We start from the raw sequence: 16,213 nt of genomic DNA on the forward strand, positions 1-16,213 counted from the left end.
TTGACAGATACTTTGGTTGATTCCATATCTTGGTTATTGTGAATAGTGCTGTGATAAACCTAGGAATTCATATATCTCTTCAACATACTGATTTCCTTTATTTTAGATATATACCCAGAAGAGATTGTGGTTATAAAAGTGTAACAACAGTGATCCTTGTAATGATGGAAATGTTCTATATCTTGACTGTATCCTGTTATAATGTCAATATCCTGGCTGTGATATTGTACTATAAGTTTTGCAAAATGTTACCATTGGGAAAACTGGGAACTTGGTAAAGAGTACACAGGATCTCTATTATTTCTTAAAACTGCATGTGAATCTGTAATGATTTCAAATAAGTGCTTTTTTTAAAAAAAAAATCAAATTAGTACTCACAAAACTCCCTCTCTAATATCTCTGTATTGTCTCTTGGCATTCAATACCCTAATACTTCTGATACCACCTTGCAAAACTAGCTCTTAGAAAAGAATCTGATCTTTCTCACTGAAGTGCCAATGGCTGATGATGGCTTAAATGATACTACTTCCAGAGTAAAGGAACTTAGTCATCAAGCAAAGACAAAGTAACTGTAATGTTGGAATTTCAGACCCTGAGTAGAAGATGAGGAAGGTATTTGGGAGCAGCAGAGAAGCCTTCCTGGCATGTCTGAATTGTATGCTGTATGTCTCGTCCTATTCTGCTGTGAATGTAGATCAGGATTAAACTTCCACTTTAGGCCTCCAGGTTCCTGGTATCCTCCATTAATGTGGATTTTGCTTTGATGGTTGCAAACCTATCTACAAATGTTGAGAAGTCTTTTAATGTTAGTGTCATTTAAGCTATTCAGTTGGAAAAGACACACATATATTCTGTCTTCCTTGCTCCCCATGAATTATACCTTCTGATAGTAAGTTTACTTTCTCCTTCACCCACTAATGTCAATTCCCTATTAAATGCAGGTTCATCACTCTCAACCCAGGACAGAACACTAAATCACTTGTACCTTATGCTTTTAGAAAATTTCTCCCAGAAACTTATCCTGAAGTCAATAGTTCTTAACCAGGCTCTTTTAAAACTTCCAGGGGGGACCTGGAAAAGGAGAAATAGAGTGTGTTGGGTTCTTCGCAGGACCAAGCCCTGCATAAGGGATTCTGGTGTCTTGGAAAGAGCTCTGAACTGAGAAGTCAAAGAATGTAGGTTCTAACCGTTGCTTTGTCACTAACTTACCATGTGACCTTGGGTATGACATTTCTTTTCAGACATCAGTGTTCTCACCTGTAAAATAGATTATAGCAATACCCAAAATTTCTTTGACACCTGACTAGATGTGGAAGTGTGTAGGGTTGCGGTAGTAACCATGGTATTGCAAAATCTGTTTGAAAGAGGAATTCTCCCCTTGGATGATTTGTAATACTAGTTCACACTCTCTAAACCAGTCTGCCTTGAGTTGTCTGCCCAGAGTGGTCACTGGGTAATTTGAGAAGCCCTTTGTTACATAACTTATACCCTTTCCCTTTGATCTCTCATCTACTCTAGGTGTCAACTCTGCCCGCTCAGTTCCTCCGTCCTACCCACCACCGCAGGACCCGTTAAACCACGGCCAGTACCTGGTCCCCGACGGCATCGCTCAGTCGCAGGTCTTTGAGTTCACCGAACCCAAGCGCAGTCAGTCACCATTCTGGCAAAACTTCAGCAGGTTAACCCCCTTCAAAAAATGATACCTACAGGGAGGCAGATAATTTTAAAATAAAGTAAATAAAATTATATTTATAGATGGACCTTTTTTCGGAGAAGCACTGTTGAAATTTGTACACACACACACACACACACACAGACCCTTGAGTACACATACACACACACACACACACATACACACAGAGAGAGAGAGAGAGAGAGAGAGATAAGGAACAAAAGTGTTTTCTGTTTTTTTGGGGAAGTGAAATCTGTGGTTGGTAGGAAGAGGTACCAATGACTTCCAAACATGTGATCCCATCTTAAAAGTTTTCCATTTTTACCCTGTCCCCCTTCCCTTTGCTTTCAGAAGTTGACATTTCTATTTATTCCTTTTCTTGTTAAGATAATCTCTTTGCTCCCCTGTGAGTGATTCACTGCCTTGTCATTACTACCATAGATGTTTGTATTTTTTTTTCTTTTCTGATGATACTGATGTTGATGAATTTTTAATTTTATTTGATGTGGTAGAGTTGGGAGGTTTGGGGTTTTTTTGCCTCTTTTACTTTCCATTGAGGAAGGGAATGATCTCCTTTTATCCTCTCCTTCAGCCAATCATTTTCAAATGTTCCTTCAGCCCTGCAGTTGCCCCAAATAACCTTTTTTCAGCATCCTCTGTCCTCAGTCATGCCAGTCTGGACATGCTCTGTTGTGCCCTGTGACATAACTGCTCAGTATTCCTATTGCTTTTACTGTGTTTTAGGTACTGTGGAGAGATCAAAAAACCAAACAGAAGCAGGGGAGTATCAGACTATAATGATGCTGAGTGGACTTCTGTTCAGGGAACATTTTGCATTTGGGCTGTTTCTTCTATCACTGGGGTTTCCCATGTTGCAGCACTGCTGGGTCATTGCAATTTTACATCTAGGGGTTAATTTGATCCAGGCGTTCTCTTTTTTCAAGTCACTTTTGTTATAGGCCTCCTCCTAGGCCTGTCTCTCCCTTAGCCCAAAAGATCTGAACTGGAAGCAAAGAGGTTGAGATTCTGCCTCCCAGAGGAGGGATTTACCTGCCCCCTAGTACCAGATAGGTTTAGGGCAGGGATCCCTACAGCAATCAGTTCAGTGTCCTGGTTGTCCCTGCTCCCATTTACAGATGTTTGGGCAGTGTTGATAGGAGTATGGAGGGGTTCAAGACAGAGCCCACCTGACCAAGATCATCAGCTGCCTTCAAATTACTGACCTGGACAGGGTCCAAGGCTGATAGTAACCTTTTACAAGAAACAACAGGGATGAGAACGGAAAGCGATAGCCTTGATCCACAGTATTGTACCTGCATTTTCTACCACCCCAAAATTGTGTGAGACTTCTCCCATTGTTAGCAGATTGCATGGACAATCTTCCCTGGCTTCTTTCTTTCCCTCTCTCTTTCTTCTTTCTCCTGCCATCCTAGCACAGGAGGATTTTTGGTATTGATATAGTTAAAGCTGTTCTGGCACTCAAAGAAGGCCCTGTTTCCAACATCCTCTCTTCCCAGGACATTTGGGACAAGTGAGTGCGGGACCCAGGGGCAATTTTCCCTCTGAATAAGGGGTCTGAGGCGGGGTTGCTACCCTTAGGCTAGCTTTTGGCCAGCTTCTTGCTTGGGAAAATTGAACTTCTTTCACAAAGAGGCAGGCTTCCTATGGGTGTCGGAGTACCTGTTTTTCCTCCACAGAGAGCCCTTTTCATGGATAGACCTTGAACAACAAAAAGGGTATAAAGGAATAAGGATGAACTCTGCTGTGGAGAGCAAGCCACTGTAGTGAGGAATGTGGAGATTGTGAGTCTGTCCTAAACCCCATGGGAGAAGACTTCATCATGAAAGGACTTCAGCTTACCAAGCAGCAGCCATAGCTGTGTGGAGGCTTCAGCATAGCTAACATGTTTACTGCTCTATGCTTCCTGATCCAGACCAGGCATTAAACAGCCTGGGAATCTTTTCTTTGTGGGAATCAAATTACAAGCTATTTAAGCCTCTATTCCATCACAACCAAGTCAGATATGTATTATAAGTCAAGGATGAGCCTAATCTGGGGAGAGGGCCGGGGCTCGGGACTGGCCACCGCTGTTCAGCACATGACCTAACTACGTAAGCCTCCTTGGCAAGGCACCTGGTGCCCAGCACCCAGGCTAGAATATCCTGTCTGGCAAACAGAGTGTTTTGGTAGCTGTGCAGGCCTCCCTTCAGTGTACCTCTTTTTCCTACTTCTCACTCCTCCTCACTAGGCTTGGCCTTGACATGCTTCTTCGAGGGTTGGCAGCACACCGGGAGGGGATGCTTGGACAAGTTTCTGGGCCTACATTTCTTAACTAGGCCCTCTCATTTCCTCCCTCCTTGGGCCTTGTGCCCAGGGCTCCATGATCAGGGATATTACCTCTCAACCCTCACTTCTCTACTGAACCCACTGGCATCACCAGATGCCAGTAATTTGTGAACAACAAGAAATCATCTCCCTGTTGGTTGGAGTATTCCCACAGCCTGTAGCATCAAAGCAGACCAGTGGCCAACAGCCCCAAGGGGAGCCCAATTAAATACCTGGGTTCAGTATCCTAACCTGTTGTGTCCTGACAGCAATGGTAACCCCAAGAATTCTGTAATCCTCTCATTTCCACATGGCCCCGAGCTCCCTTTTCCTCAACTCAATGAGGCCAGGATTTGCTCTCCAAAGGGCTTTGCTAATGTGTTCTATGGGACCTGCTACCGGGAGTCCTAAGACAGACATCTAATTATTCTCTCTTTTTTTCTCCCCCTCTCTCTATGTGTATATTTCTAATGGATCTATAAGAACAGCAACAAGAGAGTTCTAACAATTCTAGTGTGAAGCCAAATAGTGATCTTTTAGTGCTTTGGGGATGGGTGGGCTGGGGTGGATGGATGGGCAACAGTGACTTTGATTACCCTTGCTGCTCTGCATTTGCCAGTTTGTTCTTCTGTTTCTTTTATCTGACTGTTTGACTCTGTCAAACAAGTGTCAAAGTTGTGTGTTAAAAAAATGTTTAACAAAAAAAATGTTGTAATGACACAAAGCCTTATGAAAATATTTATGGAGTTCAATAAAAGAAGTAAAAAGACACCTCCTGGCATAGCTCTCATTCCTGTGTGTGTGTATGTGTTTGTGTGTGTGTGTGTTGCCAATTGTGAAATAAAGGGAATTTGCCTAGTATGAGACAGCTTACCCCAATCCAGCCTTGACCTGCCAGCCCTGCTGTTCTATTCCCAGGCATCCTATGGGCCACCTGTGGCCTTCCATGTGTTTTCTGGAAGAGTGGACCACAAGGATTATGTTTGATCCTGTAGCCAGGGGCAGTCAAATGTCTTTATGGATGGGACTGTCCTTCATGTCACCCAGCCCTTTGATAAGACTTAAAGGTCCATTTCTGACCTTGCTCTTTTTCTTTATACCAGCAATTCCCAATACTGGCCCTGGGCCCTCATGGAAGCTTAAAGACTGCCTTCTGAACCCATCTAGAGACCATATCACTTAGGAATTTGCAACTCTCAGTTCCTTCCTAAAGCCTTTGGTCCTGTCTCTTTAGAGGTAGATATCTTCCTTATCTATTCCTCAGAGTGGGTAGAGTAACCTTACTATTTCTTCCATCATGGTGTCACCTGCATGTAGATGTTCCTTGCTGTCAATAGGCCTCTATGTGGTATCTGATACTCCCTGTGGGAAACCCAGTATAGGTTCCTTTCTGACATTGCCTTACCTGCCTTTCTTCGGAGCAACTAAACACCCCAATAAAATGCTTATTTACTAAAAGGGTCCAGATAATTATTCCAATTCATAGAGTTAGAAGGGGGAGCAGATGTTGGGCCTCTGGATTAGAGTGTGAGCCCTGTCCTCCTTGGCCTTCAAGATCCTCCCACCACCACCCCCAGGATTTGATTTGAAGAAAGTGATAATTAAACCCTCCTCTCCACCAACTTTTCCCCTTTCTCCATTTCTTGGCTCTCCTTATTTAACCCCTTCCTCTGCTATCACCATTATTTCCCTTTTCCCTAGAGTCTGCCATCTCTCCCCACCAAAATCAGCAGGACTTAGTTCTCAGCAGTCACTTCTGCATCTTGCCAATTCCTAACTTCCCCAATTTCCAGAAATAAATCTGTTACCTCCTGCAGAGAACAAGAGGGCAGCATCTGGTCTCAGTCTTCCCTGACTACTTTCCAAGGGCACTAGAAGTGGGGAGACAAATGGTGGGGGTCTTATACTTTAAGATAAACTTGGTTCTCTCTTAAGGTACCTAAAATGAAACACTTCATCACCGTAAGAATCATTTCTGAACACCCCCTGTGACAGTTAATACTGAGTGTCAACTTGATTAGATCGAATGCTACAAAGTATTGATCCTGGGTGTGTCTGTGTGGGTGTTGCCAAAAGAAATTAAGATTTGAGTCAGTGGACTGGGAAAGACAGACCCATCCTTGATCTGGGTGGGCACAATCTTCTCAGCTGCCAGCATGGCTAGAATATAAGCAGGCAGAAAAATGTGAAAAGAGAGGCTGGCCTAGTCTCCCAGCCTACATCTTTTTCTCATGCTGTATGCTTCCTGCCCTCGAACATCAGACTCTAAGTTCTTCAGTTTTGGAACTCGGACTGGCTCTCCTTACTCCTCAGCTTGTAAACAGCCTATTGTGGGACCTTGTGATCGTGTAAGTTAATCTTTAATAAACTCCCATTTACATATATATGTGTGTGTGCGTGTATATATATATATACATACACATATCCTACTAGTTCTGTCCCTCTAGAGAACCATGACTAATACAAATTTTGGTAACAAGAGTGGTTCTAGAGGAACACAATACTAAGGATAGAGTTCTTTCATTGGTTTTGGAGTTTCTGGAGTTGACTACTTAATGCGATTAGACCCCAAATTGCTAAGGACTGTACTTCTAATAATATGAATAACACTGATAATCTTTGATGTGAACTGTTTAGAGAGTAATGTAAAATAAATGCATTTGATACTCCTGATTCACTGTTCATGAGAGGCAAGGAGTGGACAAAGTGATGAAAGAAAATGATGAACTCAATGGATTCTGTCTCCCGGCTTCAGAAGCAAATACTGAGTCTCCAATCTGCTAAGATTGCCCTGAGTGAGAGTCTTATCTAATGCAGAGAAAGAGTTGAAATAGGGGAAAACAGACACAAGCTCTTATCATGCAAGTGGCTGACCTGCAATGCAAGGTACATGTACAGCCTCGCCAGGTGTCTACTGTTAAAGTGAGGACATTGATTAGAAAAGAATGGGACCCTGGAACTTGGAATGGGGACATTTGGGAAGACCCTGATGAACCTGAGGACATTGAGTTTGAAAACTCTGATGAACCTTTTTGCCAGAAGGAACAGCTTCCCCATGTCCAGTAATGGCAACATCCCCTCCTTGACCCATGCTGCCATCAGCCTTTCCACCGTGGTCTGAGGAAATAAACCCTACACTGCCTAAAGCAACAGTGATGGCCTCCCCTGAGGCAGTTGACAGGACAAATAATGTTGATTTTCCTCAGGAGCAACCCACAACATCTGTTTGCTTCTAGACCTATAACTAAAGTCCTTGCGGGCCCCTAGAGGTGAGGTTGAGAGTATGACCCATGAGGAGGTGGACTTCACTCCAAAAGAACTGCTTGAGTTATCTAATTTATATAAGCAAATCTGGAGAACAGGTATGGGAATGGATATTAAGGGTATGGGATAATGGTGGAAGGAACATAGAGTTGGATCAGGCCGAATTTACTGATTTTGGCCCATTAAGTAGGGACTCTGCTTTTAATGTTGCAGCTTGGGGAGTTAAATAAAAAGGTTCTAATAGTTTATTTGCATGGTTAGCTGAAAGATGGATTAAAAGGTGGCCAACTGTGAGCAAACTGGAAATGCCTGATCTCCCTTGGTTTAATATAGAGGAAGGGATCCAAAGGCTTAGGGAGATTGGGATGATGGACTGGATTAATCACTTTAGACCTACTCATCCCAGCTGGGAGGGTCCAGAAGATGTACCCTTGACCAGTGCCTTGCAAAATAGATTTGTGAGGACAGCACTTGCATCTTTGAAGAGCCCTGTAATTGCTGTTCTCTATATGTCAGATTTAACAGTCGGAACCATGGTCACTCAACTACAAAATTTAAACACAATGGGAATAATTGGATCCCAAGGTGGCAGGTGCCAAGTGTTGGCACTCAATCATCAATGGCAAGGTGGGCATAGCTACCAAATGGACAGCAGAGACAAAGCAGCAATCAGAATAGTCCGACTCACGTAGAGCCCTGGCATTGGCTAATTAATCACGGTGTTCCTAGCAGTGAAATTGGTAGGAAGCCTACCGCATTCTTCCTTAATTTATATAAGGAGAAAACTTCTAGGTAGAATGGGTGAAAGACAAATTTGAATTATAAAAACAGAATCATGACGACCTCAATCATTTTCCGTACTTCACCCAGTTTACAGACCCAAAACCCTTTGAATGAAGGTAAGGCCAGGTCCCATTGAGGAAGGACCCCACTACATTACTGATAACTTGCGCGGTGAATCTTCCTGTCATCCTTCCCCAAGGAGACCTCTGACCTTTTGCCAGGGTACCTGTACATTGGGGAAAGGGAAATTATCAGACATTTCAGGGACTACTGGACACTGGTTCTGAGCTGACATTGATTCCAGGGGACCTGAAACGTCATTGTCGTTCTCTAGTTAAAAGTAGGGGCTTATGGAGGTCAGGTAATTAATGGAGTTTTAGTTCAGGTCTGACTTACAGTGGGTCTAATGGGTCCCTGGACTCATCCTTTGTTCATTTCTCCAGTGCCCAAATGCAAAATTGGCATAGACATACTTAGCAGCTGGCAGAAACCCCACATTGGCTCCCTGACTGGTACAGTTAGGGCTATTATGGTGAGAAAGGCCAAACAGAAGCCATTAGAGCTGCCTCTACCTGGAAAAATACTAAATAAAAAAATACATCCCCGGAGGAATTGTGAAGATTAGTGCCACTATCAAGGACTTGAAATACACAGGGGTGCTTACTTCCACTACATCCCCGTTCAACTCTCCCATTTGCCCTGTGCAGAACACAGATGGATCTTGGAGAATGACAGTGGATTATTGTAAGGTTAACCAAGTAGTGACTCCAATTGCAGCTGCTTTACCAGATGTGGTTTCATTGAGCAAATTAACACATCTCCTGGTACCTGGTATGCAGCCATTGACTTGGCAGATGCCTTTTTCTCCATTACTGTGCATAAGGTGCTACCAGAAGCAATTTGCCTTCGTCTGGAAAGGCCAGCAATATACCTTTACTGTCTTATCTCAGGGGTATATCAACTCTCCGGCTTTGTGTCATAATCTTATTCAGAGAGACCTTGATCACTTTTGGCTTCTGCAAGATAACACACTAGTCCATTACATTGATCATATTATGCTGATTCGATCAAGTGAGCAAGAAGTAGCAAACACACTGGACTTATTGGTAAGACATTTGTGTGCCAGAAGATGAGAAATAAATCCAACTAAAATTCAGGGACCTTCTACCTCAGTAAAATTTCTAGGGTTCCAGTGCCGTGGGGCCTGTCAAGATATTCCTTCAAAGGTGAAGGGTAAGTTGCTACATTTGACGCCTCTTACACCCAAGAAAGAGACACAGCGCCTAGTGGGCCTATTTGGATTTTGGAGACAATGCATTCCTCATTTGCGTAAGTTACTCCAGCCCATTTATCGAGTGACCCGAAAGGCTGCCAGTTTTGAGTGGGGTCCAGAACAGGAGAAGGCTCTGCATCAGGTCCAGGCTGCTGTGCTAGTTGCTCTGCCACTTGGGCCATATGACCCAGCAGATCCAATGGTACTTGAGGTGTCAGTGGCAGATAAGGATGCTGTTTGGAGCCTCTGGCAGGCCCCCATAGGTGAATCACAGTGGAGACCTCTAGGATTTTGGAGCAAGGCCCTGCCATCTTTGGCAGATAACTACTCTCCTTTTTAAAGACAACTCTTAGCCTGTTACTGGGCTTTGGTTGAAACCGAACGTTTGACTATGGGTCATCAAGTCACCATGTGACCTGAACTGTCTATCATGAACTGGGTGCTTTCTGACCTATCCAGCTATTAGGTGAGTCCTGCACAGCAGCATTCCATCGCCAAATGGAAGTGGTATATACGTGACAGGCTTGAGCAGGTCCTGAAGGCACAAATAAGTCACATGAGGAATTAGAGCAAATTACCATGGTCTCCACTCCTGCCACCCTGCCTTCTCTACTCCAGCCTGCACTGATGGCCTGATGGCAATTTCCCTATGATCACTTGACAAAGGAAGAGAACACTAGGGCCTGGTTCACAGATGGATCTACACAATGTGAAGGCACCACCTGAAAGTGGATAGCTGCAGCATTACAGCCCCTTTCTAGGATCTGCCTGAGGGACAAGTGAAGGGAAATGTTCCCAATGGGCAGAACTTTGATCACTGCACCTGGTTGTGCACTTTTCATGGAAGGGGAAATGGACAGATGTGCGATTATATACTGATTCATGGGCTGTAGCCAATGGTTTGGCTGGATAGTCAGGGACTTGGAAAAAGCATGATTGGAAAATTGGTGACGAACAAATTTGGGGAAGAGGTATGTTGATGGACCTCTTTGAGTGGTCAAAACTGTGAAGCTATCTATATCCCATGTGAGTGTTCACCAACGGGTGACCTCAGCAGAGGAGGATTTTAATAATCAAGTGGATAGGATGACCTGTTCTGTAGATATCACTCAGTCTCTTTCCCCAGTCACCCCTGTCATCCCCCAATGGACCTATGAACAAAGTGGCCATTGGGCAGGGATAGAGGTCACGCATGGGCTCAGCAATATGGACTTCCACTCACCAAGGCTGACCTCGCTATAGTAACTGCTAAGTGCCCAATTTTCCAGCAGCAGAGACCAACACCAAGCCCTCAATATGGCACCATTCCTCGAGGTGATCAGCCAGCTACCTGGTGGCAGGTTGATTATATTGGACCTCTTCCATCATGGAAAGGGCAGAGGTTTGTCCTCACTGGAATAGACACTTACTCCAGATATAGGTTTGCCTATCCTTCATGCCATACTTCTTCCAAGACTACCATCCGTGGACTCATGGAATGCCTTATCCACAGTCATGGTATTCCACACAGAATTGCCTTTGACCAAGGCACTCACTTTATGGCTAAAAAAGTGTGGCAGTGGTCTCATGCTCATGGAATTCACTGGTCTTGCCATGTTCTCCATCATCCTGAAGCAGCTGGCTTGATCGAACTGTGGAATGGCTTTTTGAAGTCACAATTACAATACCAACTAGGTGACAATACTTTGCAGGACTAGGCAAAGTTCTCCACCAGGCTGTGTATGCTCTGAATCAGCGGCCAATACATGGTACTGTTTCTCCCATAGCCAGGATTCACGGGTCCAGGAATCAAGGGGTGGAAATGAAAGTGGCAACACTCACCATCACCCCTTGTGATCCACCAGCAAAATTTTTGTTTCCTGTTCCCGCGACATTACATTCTGCTGATCTAGAGGTTTTAGTTCCAGAGGGAGAAACACTGCCACCAGGAGACACAACAATTTCATTAAACTGGAAGTTAAAATCATCACCTGGACACTTTGGGCTCTTCCTACCTTTAAGTCAACAGGCTTAGAAGGGAGTTACAGTGTTGGCTGGGGTGATCGACCCGGACTATCAAGATGAAATCAGTCTACTACTCCACAATGGAGGTAAGGAAGAGTATGCATGGAATACAGCAAATCCATTAGGATGTCTCTTAGTATTACCATGCCCTGTGATTAAGGTCAATGGGAAACTACAATAGTCCAATCCAGGCAGGACTACAAATGTCCCAAACCCCTCAGGAATGAAGGTTTGGGTCACTCCACCATGAACAAATACGCAACCTGTTGAGGTGCTTGCTGAAGTCATAGGGAATACAGGATGGGCAACAGAAGAAGGTAGTTATCGATACTAGTTATCACCATGTGACCAGCTGCAGAAAGGAGGACTGTAATTGTCATGAGTATTTTCTCCTTCTTTTGTTAAAAAAGGTTTGCGCATAGATACACTTCTACTAAGAAAGTATCTTAATTTTATTTCCTTTCTTTTTATCATGTGATATAAGATTTATTGATTTCACATCAGCATTTAAGTATTGTTAACCTTATGTAATAGTATTTGGGTAGGAATTGGGTGCATTTCCAGTTCTATGAAGGATAGCTGTATTATGTTAGGTGTAACTATGACCTTATTATTGTCTTTATTTGAAGATTATGTATGATCTCAGGAGACGTGTATGGGTTCATGTTGACAAGGGATGGACTTGTGATGGTTAATACTGAGTGTCAACTTGATTGGACTGAAGGATACAAAGTATCGGTCCTGGGTGTGTCTGTGAGAGTGTTCTCAAAAGAGATTAACATTTGAGTCAATGGACTGGGAAAGGCAGACCCACACTTAATCTGGGTGGGCACAATCTAATCAGCTACCAGCATGACTAGAATATAAGCAGGCAGAAAAATGTGAAAAGAGAAACTGGCCGGGTCTCCCAGCCTACATCTTTCTCCCGTGCTGGGTGCTTCCTGCCCTAGAATATCGAACTCCAAGTTCTTCAGTTTTGGGACTCAGACTGGCTCTCCTCAGCTTGCAGGCAGCCTATTGTGGGACTTTGTGATCGTGTAAGTGAATACTTAATAAACTCCTATGTATACAATATTAGTTTTGTGTGTGTTTATATATATATAATATTAGTTTTCTCCCTCAAGAGAACCCTGACTAATACACCACCATATGGTCGGCATGATAAATTCATATTCATCATTACCATAAAGAGTAGCTCTATGACTTACAAACTTACTTGCTAAGAGAATTAGTTCTGCAATGTTGCTGGATATTTAATCTATATAATCAATAACACTCCTATACATCAGCAACAGTCAGTAAGTGTAATAAAAAGATAAAATTTACAAAATTATCAAAAATATTTGAAAACTAGCAATAAATTTAACAACATGTAAGATTTTCACAGAGAAAATTGTAAAATATAGAAAACATAAAACCAAACAACCAAGTAACAAGTCCAAAGTTTGCAAAGACTTAATAGTGGTAGATCTATTCCAAACATCTACGTATTAAATGCAGTTTTGATCAAGACAGTTAATGTTACCTGACCTAACCTAGTCATTATATGAAAAAGTAAAGTGATTTTTCAAGACTTTTTGAAAGTCAGTAATAAGATATTAACATGGATTATAAAATTATATCTACTTAAACAATATGTTTTCAAATAATACATGTAGAAACTCTGCCCTCAAGGAAGTGCAGCATAACTCCCCATAGTTGTGGGATACACACAGAGATTTTCTTTCAAAGAGTACAGCATGGAAAGTGGCGGGAAGGAGATAAACTTTATAGCAGATAATTTGACAAACACTACCTTAGCTGAGTAATCAGGGTCAACATCAAAAGTGACAAATCATTTTTATATGTATTCTTGCTATGATGTTCTCCTAGTCTATTTGTATAGTTATAAAGAAATGTCTGAGACTGTAATTTATAAAGAAAAAAGGTTTATTTGACTCATGATTCTGATGGCTGGAAGATTAGGCATTTGGTGAAAGCCTCAGGCTACTTCCGCTCATGGTGGAAGGCAAAGGGGAGGTGGTGTGTGCAGAGATCACGTGGGTTCAGAGAAAGGAAGAGATGGGTGGGCAGGCTCTTTCTAACAAACAGCTCTAGTGGGAACTAATAGAGCAATAACTCACTCATTATCATAAGGAAAGCACCAATCTATTAATGATACATCTGCCTCCATTACCCAAACACCTCCTAGTAGGTCCCATCTCCAACACTGAGTATCAAATTTTAACATAACTTTTTGGGGGACAAACATCTAAACTATAGTAGATGTTATGAGAATGGCATTTTACTTCTGTGATCTTCCCCAAACTCATAATACCAGTCTAGTGCTGAGAAAAATACCGTAAAAATTCCAATAGAGGGGTATTCTACAACATACCTGACTAGCACTCCTTTAAACTGTTAATGTCATCAAAAACAAAGGAAAGTTTAAGGAACTATCAGAGTCAAAAGGAGTCTAAGGAAAGTGATAACTAAATGTCATGGATTATCCTGGGTGGGATCCTAAAACAGAAAAAGGACATTAGGTGAAAACTAATAAAATGAAGTATGTAGTTTAGTTAATCATTATGTATCAATGTTGATTCATTAACTGGGGCAAAGGTATCATAGTAAAGTAGGATGCTAATAGAAGAAATTCACTGGGGAATATAAGAAAATTCTCTCAACTATCATCTCAGAGTTTCTGTAAATCTAAAACAATTTTAAAAGTTAAACCTATTTAAACAAGCAGTATGGAAGAAGTGCAGACAAAGAGAAAAAGTACATTGAAATATAGAAAGCTTAGCAACAAACTTAAGCAGAATTGGCCTAGAACTCATGTGATCATATAGTTTACTATATAAAGTGTAGCACGTATTTAAAAGTGAAGTGAGGAACTACTAATAATTATGCTGTGACAACAAATGTAGACTAGCTTTAGTCTAAACAAACTGAAATACATGGTCACCAGACACATAACACAATAAGCTTTATAAATCTGTGGTGAAAAGATAGAATATTCAATAAATGATTTTGGAGGAAAAAGGTATAGAATGGCTTATTATAATATTTTAGCCCTGGTATAGAAGTGAGTGGGGGTAACAAGACATACATTTATATTTACACAGAGCAACTGGAAGGATACACAAGAGACTGACAAAGTAATTTCTTGTGATAAAAAGACTGAGAATATGGAAGTGGGTCTGAGACTTTTAGGTGATCACCTTTTTACATTTTAAAATTTTGGAATCATGTGAATATATTAACATTTCTAAGAAATATTAAAGAAGTTTCCCCTCTATTTCTAAGTTTCTAAGTATTTTTTAAAAATCTAGAATGGGTATCGAATTTCACCAAATGCATCTTATGTATCTATTGAGACAATATTATGTTTTTCTTTTGTAATTTATTGATATGATAAATTATACTAATATTTTCTGGATCTTTAAAAAAAAAACAAAAACTCACTCAGGAGTTCAAGACCAGCCTGGGAAACACGGAAAAACCCTGTCTCTCCAAAAAAATACAAAACTTAGCCAGGTGTGGTGGCACGTACTTATAGTCCCAGCTACTCAGGAGAGGTGGGTGTATCACTTCAGCCGGGGAGGTCAAGGCTGCAGTGACATGAGATCATGCCACTACACTCCAGCCTGGACGACAGAGAAAGACTCCATCTCAGAAAAACAAACAAAACAGCAGCAACAACAACAAAACCTGTTTCTGAGATAAACCAACTTAATCATGAAATATGGTATTTTTTTATGCTCATTCTTTAATTGGAATATAGAACATACATAGAAAAGTGCACAAATTATAAGGACTCAGATGAATAGATTTCCACAAGTTAAAAATATCAAATTTAAACAACTCTCAAATAATAATAATTTGAAAAAAAAATTTCCAGAAACTCTCTATTGCCCTTCATTCCATGAAGACTTTCAGGCACTACCTCCCAAGAGGAAACACTATCCTGACTTCTACCACTTAGATTCATTTTGCCTGTTTTTTTGAACTTTATATGAACATAATCATGCAGTGTATTTCTGTCGTATTTGGATTTGCTTAGCATTATGTTTATGAAAGTCATCTATACTGTCATGTGTTGCAGTAGTTTGTTCCACACCCTTGCTAACACTTAGTATTAGCTATTTTTTTTTTAACAATTCTGGTGGATTTATGATAGTTTTAATACACATTTTTGTAATGACTAATATTAGCCACTTGGATATCATCTTTTGTGATATTCCTGCTAAGGCATTAATGTTAAATTCTGACCATCTCTTAATAAATAATATGTTTTTAATAAAGCAGTTTTAATTTCAGAGTAGTCTAATTTCTGAATAGTTAACACAACACTTTTTGTGTCCTGTCAAGGAAATATTTGCGTAACTTAAAGTCAAGAAGATATTTTTCTACTGTGGTAGGTTAGATTCCTCTGTTCTACCTTTCCCCTTTCTACCTTTATTAACAGAGTTCACTTCCTTGTTCCTTGATTTTAGACCTGGCCATGTGAATGCTTTGGTCAATTCAATGATAACAGATGAGATGCAAGCAGAAGCTTGAAAATTAATCACATATTTGGCCTTGCTCTCTCACTCCTCTGCCATCAACAGTGAGAAAAGCATATCACAGCTAGCCTGCTCATGCAAGAAAATAAGAGACAAGTAAAACACATCTCAGCTGCCTTCAAAACAAGGAAGAACAAGTCCTATAAGACTGGCAGCTTGAAGAAGAGCTGCCAAGTTGAGTCCAATCTAGATCAGCCAACCTCCAGATGTCCTATGAACCCATGAGCTAAATTCATGCTCATTGTTTATGCCACTGATATTTTGTGGTTGTTATGCAGAAAAGCTAACTAATATATGTTTGTGTATGCTTCACGAAGTTCTTGTGCTGTGTTTTTCAGCTCCATC

The 16,213-nt window shown here is 41.4% G+C and overlaps 1 protein-coding gene across 6 annotated transcripts in view; it reads left to right on the forward strand.

The window, feature by feature from the left end:
* The window catches only part of ARHGEF9 (Cdc42 guanine nucleotide exchange factor (GEF) 9), a 164,449-nt gene extending 159,681 nt beyond the window's left edge, over positions 1 to 4,768 (forward strand). For 5 of the 6 annotated variants that reach the window (XM_011965038.1, XM_011965034.1, XM_011965035.1 and 2 more), the window contains one exon: positions 1,519 to 4,768. In XM_011965038.1, coding sequence (XP_011820428.1) covers positions 1,519 to 1,700 — 182 coding nt within the window. In that variant the 3' untranslated portion in view covers positions 1,701 to 4,768. The remainder of the gene's footprint in view (positions 1 to 1,518) is intronic. The other variant, XM_011965037.1, reaches the window with a different exon arrangement.
* Positions 4,769 to 16,213: the final 11,445 nt, after the last annotated feature.

This window comes from Mandrillus leucophaeus, unplaced genomic scaffold (genome assembly GCF_000951045.1).
Source record: "Mandrillus leucophaeus isolate KB7577 unplaced genomic scaffold, Mleu.le_1.0 Scaffold713, whole genome shotgun sequence".
Taxonomy (NCBI): Eukaryota; Metazoa; Chordata; class Mammalia; order Primates; family Cercopithecidae; genus Mandrillus; species Mandrillus leucophaeus.